Below are 12,928 nucleotides of genomic sequence, written 5' to 3'. Positions count from 1 at the left end.
TACGACCCTAAATCCGCGTTACCATATCGCCATCGGCATTAGAAAAATGGCCACCTCGTGCGCACTTCTAGCCTAGCTGTCATAGCTTCCTCCAGGTGCATACCTCCATGTTGTACGTGTAACCGGCCGCTGGTGTAACCTAGTCTACCACCTGTCTTCCTGTTTTTTGCATTTATTCAATCAGCATGGAAGCGCCGACTGCGAAGACATGCTGAGTCTCGCATGATGCTGCATTTAAAAGGAAAGTTATCATGTGCGCGGAGACGGACGGAAATCGGGCCGCATCACGGGTGTTCAGAGTTCCCAAAACTTGCGTGCGGGACTGGCGCCAACAGAAAGAAAATATTTTCGCCAGAAAAGCAATAACGATGGGTTTCAGTGGACTGAAGCAGGGCCGCTTCGCTGAAATAGAAGAGCTGCTCGCGGAATACGTGCAAGAACAGCGAGCGGCACAGCGGCCTGTGACGACCGATCAGCTCAAAGTATGGGCGATGCAGTTAGAACTACAGAAAAGGCTGAGGTGGAGTGACTTCAAAGCAAGCAGGTGCTGGCTATCAAATCTTATGAAAAGAAAAGGCTTTTCTCTTCGAAGGCGGACAGGGATATGCCAAAAATTGCCCGAAGAATATGAAGAGAAATTGCACAGTTTTCAGCGGTACGTCTTCGGACAAATTGGAAATGCCAATCAGACGCCGCTCTACTTTGACATGTCTGCCACCACAACCGTTGAAAAGAAGGGGACGAAGCAAGTGCGCGTTTTGTCTTCCGGCCACGAAAAAAATAGTCACCGCAATGCTTTGTTGCACTGGGGATTGGCAGAAGCTGCCCCCGTATCTTATCTTCAGACGGGAGACGCTCCTGAAAGGAATCGTGTTTCCGAGTGGCGTGATTGTGCACGCAAATGGAAAAGGTTGGATGACCACGCATTTGGTTGCTGACTGGATTAGTAACGTTTGGCGGAAGAGACCTGGCGGCAGTTTGGGTTTGCATGGGAAGTATGCCTCGCTGCAGGCCTTTGCTGGATGGGTGAAAGATGCATGGTGCACGATCCCGTCTGCCATGGTCAACAACGCCTTTAAAGAGTGCGGGATTTCAAATGGCATGTATGGCACCGAGGATGAAATGCTTTGGTCTGTTGATAGCGATAAGGAGTTGTCTGATAGCGACAACGAGTGATACCTATTGCCCCACGCGACTCGTACCGGTGAAGTGAAAATATTGGCAGCAAGGTACGCCGCTTCCATTTGTGTTATTATTCGTAGTGTTATCATCATCGTCAGCCTGGCTACGCCCACTGCAGGGCAAAGGCCTCTCCCATACTTCTCCAACTACCCCGGTCATGTGTTAATTGTGGCCATATTGTCCCTGCAAACTGTTATTCTCTAATAACAGCATCGGGCGACATGTCGACCCATCTTGACATAAAATGAAGGTCTGTGTCATTCAGAAAATTTTGCAAAGGCACTCAGGGAAAACATGGAAAACTCAGGGAATTTGGAAATGTCAACTTTGTAGACACCCTGCAATCAGCAGAGGGCCCAGGCAAGGATTAGGGGATGTGTTATGAAGGCAAAATGTATAATTAAATTGTTACGTGAAGAGCACTGATCTACAAAGCTGATTAGAAGGTTCAAGCTTCTTCCTCTCCCCCCCGCCTCCTATTACCAGGAATGCTTGACTTGAGTGTTCATAGAATCATGCATATTTGGTGCTCTGTTGTTATGTTTGGGCATGTCGTTGGTGCCTTCCTGCATCAAGTGTCACTCACTCATTCGTATGCATTGCATGGCAGAGAGAAAGAGGAAAGATTCTGCACAAACACGAATGCACAGACTTGCTCATTCATGTTGACCACTGGAATGAGCATGTCTGAATGTTGTCACTTCCCAAGCTAGAGTTTGAAGCACTTGCCTGTAACATTGTTGTCGCCCTAGGTAAATCGCACTGTTTGTTTCGGAGTAGTGTTCCTTAATTCTTGTGCGAGTGCTCAGATCATGGTTAAATTTTGCAAGTACTGATCTGTACATTGTCAGCATAAAGCATTCTTACAACTCACAGATCAGAGATTTGTCACGTAAGGCGAGCAGAAGTGTTACGCACTCTAGTACTTTGAGTTGAATAATCCATGCCTCAATGATGGGGCAAGCGAGTATAATACGATCCAGCCACTGAGTGTGTTGATCTGACATGACTGAGACGTTCTTCGTTTGAAAGAAACATATTCTGATCAACAGGTGGAGTTCACCTTTGAAGACTATTGTTGTGTGGCACCGTGTACAATGATGCATGTACAGTGATGTTCAATGAGGCATGGGTGCTTCCTCACATTTATTCTGAGAATTGAATGTGTTCCTGGAGGTTATTTTGTCTATGTGAAGTGGCCGAAGCAACCCAACCAATGCCATTTATTAAGGATCTCCAATGTTGATTTCTGTGAACTTTCTAATGAGAAAGGAAACTGACCTGGGTGGCCAGAGTTCTTTAATGTTGGGCGATAACTTTATACAGTGAAACTTCGTTAAACCGTAGTTCGCTTGAGCTCGGAAACAGTATGTACTAAACGGTAGTACTGCTTAACCGAAATAGCATGAGATCGCCCACTTACCTGTCAAAAACGGAACTCGGAGAGAGTGCAATAAAAGGGGAAAAAACATGCAGTATTTGTTTACTTCGCGTGACAAACGTGTTATTTTCGTTTGATGCCGCGGTGGCCTAGCAGCGACGACAGCGGCCTCACACTTGCTGAAGCTGCGGGCCAGATTTTCAGCCAGCCTTCTCTTCTCGGCAAACACTCTCATAGCAGATTCCTCGTTGGCGTTGCAGAAGTCGTGGGGCACCTTTTCATTGCAGGCTGCTGTTCTCATTGCGACGATTGCATTCATGAGGCTTACTTAACACGCAGCTTCTGCCACTGTCGGGCCTGAATCGACTGTGTTGTCACTTTCCATGTCGTCCTTATCGCTGTCACTTGGCGACACTTCGGCAACAACAGAGGCAACAATGGCGAAAAATCGAACCTTGTAGCCGACATCTCTTCGCGGTCGCAGCAGCACTGCCAAGCAACTTCTTCGCATTCCAAATGCCACACACTGTAGTCAACAGTGGACCCATGTTGCGTGCCAGCGCCGACTTTTCGTGTCACGTTCGATAGCATGAACGATGTCTAATTTTTCTTATATGCTAAGCACCCGGCGTCTTTTTTGTCCGAGTTTCGGCATGACGCGGGTTCTCGCTTGCACGATGCCATAACGCTCTCTGGCACGGCACCGAAATGATGTTGATGTTGATGTGGCTTCACGCGCAAGCGCACAGGGCGCTTGGAGGCCGTTGTGCTGATCTCTGAGGCTTGTTGTTCTGCCAGGCCGCCCGATGAAGACTACGCACTGCCGTGTTTGCGTGACGAAAAGTGGAAACACTAAGTCTTAACCGATACATACGCAATAAGCTGGTACGGTTTATGCGGATACAAAACACATTATGTTCAATGGCCGCTGAGTCGGGGATTTGACTTTACTACTTTTAAAACGAAATACTGTTTAAGTGGGTACGGTTTAACGAGGTTTTACTCAGATACTTATAGTTTCTCATGACACAAGTGGCAGGCTGCCCACTCCCTGCCTGTTGACTTAGCCCATCAGCAGCCATTGAAAATGACATCCCCGAAATTGCTCAGGCTGAAATACAACTCTTGACTACTCATCACCTGCCACACCTTTGTTACATCCAAGGATGAGCTGTGAAGCCCATTCTTGGATGGGCGCATCAGCGTTTAGGGTGCGTTGGTTCACTCGTAATCAGTTGGTCCACTCACTGTTACATGCATGTACACTTGCCTTGCTCACAGCTACATGCACATATTTTCTGTATAAGCTTGTCTTCTTTTTTTTTAATTCTGAGCCTTTTGTCTTCCTGCCTGGTCACTTTGGCAAGGAAATTCAACCACGACTCGTCGGTGTGCTCCTAGGTCAAGCACCCTTCTTAAAATTAAGCTCTCAGTGTGGCTTCATGAGATTGTGCATGAGACCCGTCGCAATTTCTTCTGTCCTTAAAACCCACTCTACTTTATTTTAAATGTTTATGTTGTTGTAGCAGTTTCTAACATCTAAATGTCATTGTCTTACAGGTATGGTGGACACCATCTTTGCAGACGTTGCTCAGCCTGACCAGGCGAGAATAGTTGCCATAAATGCTCACCATTTTCTAAAGAATGGTGGACACTTTGTCATATCAATAAAGGTGCGTGGTGGTTTCTTTTTCTTTTTCACCCCGCTTGCTGAATGCATTAGAGATCAGATACCACATTTTTTGCATGTATAAGCCGCCACTGCGTATAGTCCGCACCTCCAATTACAACAGCCCAGAAAAGAGAGAAAGAGTAGGCTTTATTCAAAACTGGTCTGGCAATCCTTTAAAAAAAAAAAATCCCGCGTATAATCTACTGAAGTAACTGCATACAACGCTGCTCAAGTCTTTGCGAAAACAGTCTCCATTCGCGGATGCACGACTCATGTACGACTTATCTTCGGCCAGTAGCTCTGTTCCCCTCATCCTTCAGCGATGCTAGATTCACACTCCGGATATTATTGCAGACGAATCATTCACCTGATATCCGAAGTGAATCGGATCACTTCACAGCTACCACTCGGACAACAGTGGATGATAGGGCGGGCAAGTTTGAAGTTTGTACTAGTGCAGTTTTCAATGCAGCTAGCTTTCCCATGCACGAAGACAACTTCGAATTTTTTTTTCTTAAACCAGGAAGTAACGCCAAATGAATAATCCAGACCATAAATTCTATCTTTCTGCTAAATTTCAGTATGAACAGACCAGCGGCAAGTACAAGATCATTGTTCTGTGCTTATAAGAGAAGAAACGCACGCTATATGCATGTATCATCATCGTTACAGCCTGGTAATACTAAGTTGCTGTTTTGTTTGTTTATAAGGGTGTAATGAGTCACAAGGCCAAGAACAGCATAACATTAGTGATGTACCGTATTTACTTGTGTAAGGACTGCACTTCGCTTTCTCAGAATTTTTTGACAGGGTGCAGGTTTACGGCCACTTACTCAGGTTTCGAACTGCACCCCAACTGTAATTCAAAGTAAGGCAACCACTGGCGGCTTACTATTGTTACGTGGTAGCGACGGTTGAGGACAGAGCAAAACTGTGAATGCCGAAACTAACTTTATTGGACGAACCTGTGCCCAGAAAAAACAGGCTGCACTCAATGCTCAACGAAAGCGGCGAACAGAGTCGGCGATCGGCGAAAATTTGATCAGCAGGTCAAGCACGTCTGCTTTTATAAATCAGTCATCGAATGTTCCAGAGTAATCACGCGTGTCTTCCACAAAGTTCTACACCATTCGCGTCGCACATACATGCAATCGGATTACACAAGGTTCGGTGACAGACATCGGGTGGAACCATCTATAATATTCCAAAAACTTCTGATACATGCAGGCGCGTCCTGCGCTGTGCGATAACATTTGTCAGGCGTTGAAACATGGTCGCCCGATAAAGATAGGCAAGTACACGTGTCAATATGAACACATTTACAGCTGCAAAACTTATTTTTTCGTTTGTGGACAATGGCACGGGTATGTTCTGCATTTGCCCATTGAGCAGCCCGATGGGTAGCCCGAAGACCATGCACATGGTCTCGACTCTGCGACACTGTCAGTTTACGCCATGCTGCACGAAATCAGTTAGGAACATTGTTGACTTTATGGACACACGCAAGCTTACACCATTCTGTCCAGTAAGTGCACAAACTAGAGAGAGAAAGATGCTTATTAATTTAACAAAAATATATGTACTTATATTAAGGCAACCCCAGTGCTTTTTTCCGGTGAGGTGCCTAGATTAGGTGAATTCTTTCGCTCCCTAATAGGTAGAGCAGCAGGCTGTAGTATATAGCTTTGCGGTGTTCAGGGGTCCCTCTTCAATGGATCCAGTCGTTTAGTGTAGTGACTGAGCTCTATAGCCCAGCAAACGAACTTGGTAGGTGCTCGTCATAGTTGCTGGCTTATTGCCTGCAGACTCTAACTCTACTTTGAGTATGCGGCTGTCTGTCCAGGACATGCACATGACTTCTTGCCTGATCACCTATGTGGTCTATTCATGCAAACATTTTAAGGGGAAATGTGGGTCTTTGAAAAATTTTTAAATCTTTATTCTTCAAGGTGTGATGCTGGAAACGTACATATAGTACGTAATACAATGTGCTTATTTCAAATATGAGATGTATTTTTTGTTTATCTCCGTTGGTTCTAATTTTATGCAATTGTCCTTGAATTATTTTCTCTAAATATGTGCAAAATATCTGATGCTTGGATTTTGCTTAATAGGGTATTAATCGTGTCTGTATGATTCAAAGAATGCCATAAGACCAACCGTACTGCTCTGCCTCACCCGGAACACGAGTTGCGAGGTATTGAATTTGAAACTTGAAAGAAGTGTTTTTTCTGGTGACTAACTTTGAAGTCTCGCAACTCTTGTTCTAGGTAAGGCAGAACTATAAGGATGGTCTTGTTACATTCCTTGAATCATACAGAAGGCACTGATACCCTGTTTAGCAGAATTTCAGAAACTGATATTTTGCAAATCTTTGCAAAAAGATTGTTTAAAGGAAGCTCGCATAGATTTAGTACCAGAGGAGATAAACAAAAATGGACTGCATATTAAAAAAGAAAGCACATATCATTACATATATGTACAAGTTGTCAGCACCATATCTCAAGGATTAAATTCTTTTTTTCTAAGACCCCCCCCCCCCCAGTGTTGGGCAAACTTCTTGCAGCAGCTTGCTGCCAGGCCCAGCACCACTTCATCAGTCTGCTTCCAAAGTTGCGGTTTTGTCCAACCTCGAGTGCCCGTGCGGGATACGTTGATGGTGATAATGCCATCATCATCGTGCCATGTAGTAGTGGTTTGTGAAAATTGAACAGCATTCGAGTATGCACATGATGCTCAGTGAAGCCTTTTCTCCAAGTTTTCTCACTCCGTATTTACTTCTTTGATGATGTTACTCTTTGTAGCCTCATTTAAGGCACATTCCTAGTCCTGTTGGAAATTTATGAGAAAAAGCTTTTGCTTACATTCCATCATGAACTGCGGTCAGGTTCTCCTCTTTGTTCATGAAGTTCTTTAAGTATAACGCATCTCTGTACAACCACACATTTCATCTGGGGTGGTGTTTTACCTTTGTGCAGGCTAATTGCATTGACTCTACGGCTGAGCCTGAGGCAGTGTTTGCTGGTGAAGTGGAGAAGCTGAAGCAGGAGCGGCTCAAGCCACAGGAGCAGATCACATTGGAGCCCTATGAAAGGGACCATGCTGTGGTTGTAGGCACCTACAGGTACATTTCTGAGCTGTTCCTGGAGTGGTGTTCTTATTGTTTCACATTGTATCAGTTAGGGGTTATAGTTTGCAGGATCTTAGTGCTTTATGTTATATTTATAGCACCATGTACTTGAATTCTAGAGTGGCACTATGTTCATGTGAGCCTGGCTTACTTATGTTATTTCTGCCCTTGGCAGGGTAGCCATAATTAAGTTTCTTTCCTACCCGCTTTTTTTTTTTCCTTTCATTACATGTTGAGATGTGGGCATTCTCTAAACTTTCAAAGAAGCCTTTGTTTGCGGTTAGTAGCAGGTCGTATGACAAATATATGCTACCTGCCCTGTCCAAGAGTGTGTTTGGTCTAGGTCTAGGCAAAGTGCTACTCTTCATCACTTTCATAGTACATATTCCAAAGCGAACCAGACACTGTTGGCGCTGGGTCAGTGACTGTCTTGGTTGTGTTTCACCATTCTCTTGAGCTTGTTTTACTGTATATATCACTCAAGGTAAGTGCTTTAGCACAAGCATATACCAGAGCATCTCTCCAAGACTGAGCTTGACCCTCCTCTCCTTTTAATTTGGCTTAATTGGTTAAAAATGGCAAAAGACGCTTATTTCTGCAGCCCACGATGCAGCGTCAGGGGAAGGGAAAGTGAGAAATAAACATGAGAGGAAGGGAAGACAGGCATAAGCAGCAGGGGCCTCATCCAATCATGGAATAGGCCGATGAAGCTGTGGCCGGCAGGGTGCAGATGCTTATCGGCAGGCTGTGATCCCGTTCGCCTCCACAAACTCCAAGAGGCTGAGGAGAGGTTGGGGGTTGGGGGGCGAAGGGAACAGTATGTTGCTGGCTGTTGCAGCAGGTAGGCCCTGCTTCCTGCAGACAGTGATGAATTGCTTAATCTGTACAGTCTATGCTTGCACCCTTTGTACAGACCATGGCCAAGGAGCAAGCAATAGTCAGTGCCTCGTGGAATGTGCTGAAAAATGTTCACGCTTCACAACACTCACACCAAAAAACCCACTCCTTCGCTTGAATACACCAAACAACGCACTCCAGTATATGCCAGCCTGATTATCTGTAAAAATAATGTCTCTTGATCACCTCGTGATAAAAGCATTTAATAACCAGAAAAGTGTTAACTGGGCACATTTGGGAAAAGCCAGCTGAGGTGGTTAAAAACTTGCTGTGCAGCCTTGTTAACTACATAATGCACTTTCCATACTGGTAAGTCACACTTTGCATCTCCCCTAAATATTTTTATGTATTTTGTTTTATTTAATTATTTTGAGTACCCTAAAGCCCTGAGAGGCATTACATAGGGGGGGATACAATTCACACATGATATTTCAATTCAATAAAAATGACTGAAGGCAACAATCAAGCCCATATGGCAGTATATTCATTGTGCCCTGCAAACCTGTGCCGGTAGCGTCCAGTTGTAATATTGCAAACAATTTCGCGCATTTAGCGGGGGAAAATTAAAATTAACTGCTTTTGCATGAGCCCTGCAGGTGGCAGCACCATACCGCAGCCTTGTCGCTTTGGGACATTTCTGCATAAATGCCAAAGATGTTTAAAAAGGCTGATTTTGGCCATGATCTTTTACATTTACCAGTGTATGAATATCCTGCCCGCTAATAGCACATTTGTTTCCTAAATTACAGGCCGCCGAAGAAATCTGAAGGGTGATACCAGGACCCGGCGCAGTGCTGTTTTTATTGTATTGTTTGTTTTAACTTCTTGTACCAGATTCACAACGTGCACTTCGTGTCGTAAGCTGTAATAAACGATCTTTTTTCAACACTTTGTGTCGTTTCTTCCAGTGGTGCCGTTTTTAAGGTTCGATACGTGCACAAACTGAAATCCTACCTTGTAGTTGTGTGGTTGCACGTCCACATCCAGCAGCACCTCGTTTCGCAGTTGCGTATTTGGATTTTGTTTTTTGTTTTTTTAGAAATACTGAAAATTTGTGTTCGGCTGTTATTTTGAAGATTTATCGATGACACCTAATTCGTACGAGCTATTGTAAACGCACTCAATTTTCGCGCCGACTGTACGCAACTGCAGCGTCTGGCGCCCGGCTTAACTGCTTTTGGCGGGAGGAAACTCAACGGCCATGGATAAACGAGATTCAAATTGAATCGTTTTCCGCGCCATTTTAATGTGTTCGAGATTTTATTTTGGGTGTTTGTGCCTTCTGGATTATTTTTGATTGGATTACCTCACCTCTGCTGTGGATTGAAACAACCCTGGATAGCCGCTGTTGAGGTAGGTGGCTCATTTTTTGTGCGGCTGCGTGGCAATCTCGCGCAAGCCGATGCGCCATGTGGTTATGGCGTTGTTCTTTGAAAGGGGAGCATGCAATGTTTACAATTGTATTTTCGTTCAACCACGTTTATAAACGCCCACCGTAGATCACTATGAGACTAAGAAATGTATTTTTTCAGTTTCAGCTATTGCTTATAATACAAATTCAATATGAATATCATCTAGTTCCGTTTCTATCCTGAGAGCACATTGCGCACAGCAACATGTGAATTTCGGTGGTGTTTACTTCGCTGCACCACAGTTGGCTGAAACATTGCGCTTAAATCAAAGGAGGGTGCCCATTAGCCGAGTTTTTCAGCTCTGTTCATTCACCATCTCCATCGTTGACGACCCTCGCTGCCGAACAGACACCTCCAACTGCGGCAGTCCGCTAAGCCTTGCAGACGCCGTTCACGTTGGGGACTGGGCGCCGTGTTCCTTATCGCCGCGTCCGTCGGTCAATCTGCGTTATCCGACGGTCACCCAATGTTGGCTCGCAGCTCCCCTGCGTGACTCGGTATTGCGATCGCGCGCCTTGAAAGGCACGTGTGAACGATACCCACTATTCTCCCGTTCGTGCATCTGAGATCGGCAACTGGATTGCTTACTCGTTTGTTTATTCGCGCAGTTAAGACGGGCGCCGAGCGTACGGCGCGTATCGTAAGCCTCCCTCTGCCTGAAATGGCCTTCGGTGCCGTTCCATTTCCTCGGTGATTTCGCGGTGCTGGGAAATTTGCGGCGCGTAGTAACAAGGGGTCGTGTGCGATCAGCTGACGACGCTTCTAAGATGTCTACATCCGGGTGACTCACAGACGAAGCGATATGCGGTGCAGACGGCGCTGCCGGAGAAGAAAACGCAGCGTTTCCTCGTTCATTAACGTTTTAACCTCCCGAGTTTCTTTTAATTTTTTTCGGCTTCTAATGAATTGCGCACTGCCAATGTGCAAGCGGTGCGTTTTGTCCCAACGACGCTGCCTCTTTTTGGCGTATTTTTTGTGCTCGCCACCGTAGCGTCGCGTTCGGCTCTTTCCCAGCCTTCTCCCATCAGCCGCTCTTTCCCTTTCCAGGCTGGCCGCTGTTGTCGTCTGCCGCTTCGTATCGGGGACGCCATATTTGCATGAAAAATGCAGTGTATGTTGTGTCCTCCTTAGCTGTGACTGCACTGTTACCCTCTGAAAGCAGTTGCCGTGGACTTATCCTCATCACTGGGACCTTTCGTTGGCTTCGCGAAACGAGATAACCTCCGTACTTTTCCCCACGGCCGTACTGTGTTTACATTTGTTTTTGTTTTTCGCTATGGTGCACGCTTGCGCCGCCCAGGTTTCGATGTTCGGAATGGTCTGATTTGTTTTGTTTCATGTCCGTCTAGCCACGCTCTCCGCTTCGTTTCCTGTGTGTTTTCATTCGACCGTCAGCCGTCGCATGTCAACAAAACCGCGTGGGCGCTGTATTTTTATTGCCCGTTTTCATTCTTCAGGTCCGTACATAGCCTTTTTGAGAGAGCGGTACGCGCTTCATACATTTGTTCACCAGCCGTCGGGTGAGCGCAGGCTCCTGATAAATTGATTAGTAATGAGTCTGAAGAGAGTGTTCTATTTAAAAACTAGCAGGGAGGGACGGGCAGCGAGTTATCGAACGACCAAACCGAACTTGTGTTCTCACATGTGGCGTTGCCGGGATGTTATGGTGGGTCCGAAACATATGTGACGGACAAACACAGATGTGGCTTTTGGCAACGAAAGTCGTAGCTGCGGTGATTGCGATTCTATAATAATGTGCTGCAAAATTAGCGGTAGTGGGTGGACAGGAGGCGTCGCAAATTCTGAAAGATATACGAGGAATATATGGCATTAAATAAATAAATACACGTCCAGTTATTGAAGTGGTAAGTAAGTTTGAATTGTCGGTGTCTCCACGAGTCAAGCGTGAAACGTGCTCATTTGTTCGTATTCCGTCTCTAAGGCCAAATACGAGCAAACGCACCGACACTGCTCTGTTACCGGCTGTTGGACTCATGTGTATCTTTGTCTACCCGTAGTTTCATTTTTTTATGACACCCTGATATTTGTATTGGTTATACTGACGCGTCGTAATTGGGTAGTCCATATCCGACACGTTCTTCTATGCTTGGTGCATCATATTCAACTCTGTTTTAGCTTAACTTATTTGAAAAGGCTTACGAAAAGGGTTCTACTTAAATTGAGGACGACGCAACGAGCTATTGAAAGAAGAATGATAGGTGTAACGTTAAGGGATAAGAAAAGAGCAGATTGGGTGAGGGAACAAACGCGAGTTAATGACATCTTAGTTGAAATCAAGAAAAAGAAATGGGCATGGGCAGGACACGTAATGAGGAGGGAAGATAACCGATGGTCATTAAGAGTTACGGAATGGATTCCAAGGGAAGGAAAGCGTAGCAGAGGGCGGCAGAAAGTTAAGTGGGCGGATGAGATTAAGAAGTTTGCAGGGACAACATGGCCACAATTAGTACATGACCGGGGTAGTTGGAGAAGTATGGGAGAGGCCTTTGCCCTGCAGTGGGCATAACCAGGCTGATGATGATGATGATTTGAAATGTATTTCTGGAATCACGCATGATCCTTTCGTTTCAGTATTCGACAGGTTAAGTCCTATTTAAAATGTTTTTTGTCTGTAGTGTAAATAACTAGATACGCCTAACTAACTCTAAATGAACCTCTCGGCATAAATTCATGTACCCTGGGGTCATAAACAGTCTCGGTGTTGTTTACCAAAGAGAATGTTGGTGACTAAGTGAATTGCAGATGGTAACAGGCTATTTCCCATGCAATTCGTCCCAGTTCAGGTCTGTCTAGTTTTCTTTGAAGTCAAGAAGGAAATACATATGCATGCTGAAAACGTCCATCACTCTGTCGAGTGTTTGTTTAGTGCTGTGCGAGCAGCAACCGTCATGTCTATACTGTACTGCTGAAAATCGAAAACAGCATTTTAAATGCGGGAGTAAAAAATGCTTTGTACATAGAAATGAAAATGCACAGAGATATAGGTATGAATGATTGATAAATCACTCTGCAGGAGACATTCTCAGCAGTCATTGCCTAGTTGCTGACAGCAAAGGTAAACCTTTCACGCGTTTGAATAACGTGATGTGGCAAAATAAGAGCCGCAAGCATAAGACCAGAAAAGGGGAGAAACAACGATTGGTTCGTAAGCAACGTTTTAACGACTGCTAACGAAAACGAGTCCAAGGAGTCGATAGTAAGCACTTTTTTTTTTGTTGCACATTATTAAATTT

At 45.1% G+C, this 12,928-nt stretch overlaps 2 protein-coding genes across 3 annotated transcripts in view; both read left to right on the top strand.

Annotated features, from left to right (window-relative positions):
* Fib (rRNA 2'-O-methyltransferase fibrillarin) overlaps window positions 1-9,150 on the top strand; it is a 34,588-nt gene extending 25,438 nt beyond the window's left edge. Inside the window, exons 8-10 of the mRNA XM_050179097.2 lie at window positions 4,124-4,236; window positions 7,214-7,359; window positions 9,012-9,150. Of these exons, the coding sequence (XP_050035054.1) occupies window positions 4,124-4,236; window positions 7,214-7,359; window positions 9,012-9,036 (284 nt within the window). The 3' untranslated portion in view covers window positions 9,037-9,150. The remainder of the gene's footprint in view (window positions 1-4,123; window positions 4,237-7,213; window positions 7,360-9,011) is intronic.
* Window positions 9,151-9,241: 91 nt separating this feature from the next.
* LOC126531540 (serine/threonine-protein kinase minibrain-like) overlaps window positions 9,242-12,928 on the top strand; it is a 136,130-nt gene continuing 132,443 nt past the window's right edge. For both annotated transcript variants that reach the window (XM_050179095.2, XM_050179093.2), the window contains exon 1: window positions 9,242-9,615. The gene's annotated coding sequence lies outside the window, so the exon portion shown is untranslated. The remainder of the gene's footprint in view (window positions 9,616-12,928) is intronic.

The sequence above is a fragment of the Dermacentor andersoni genome, chromosome 5, assembly GCF_023375885.2.
Source record: "Dermacentor andersoni chromosome 5, qqDerAnde1_hic_scaffold, whole genome shotgun sequence".
Classification (NCBI taxonomy): Eukaryota; Metazoa; Arthropoda; class Arachnida; order Ixodida; family Ixodidae; genus Dermacentor; species Dermacentor andersoni.
This window is presented reverse-complemented; position numbering and strand designations above follow the sequence as displayed.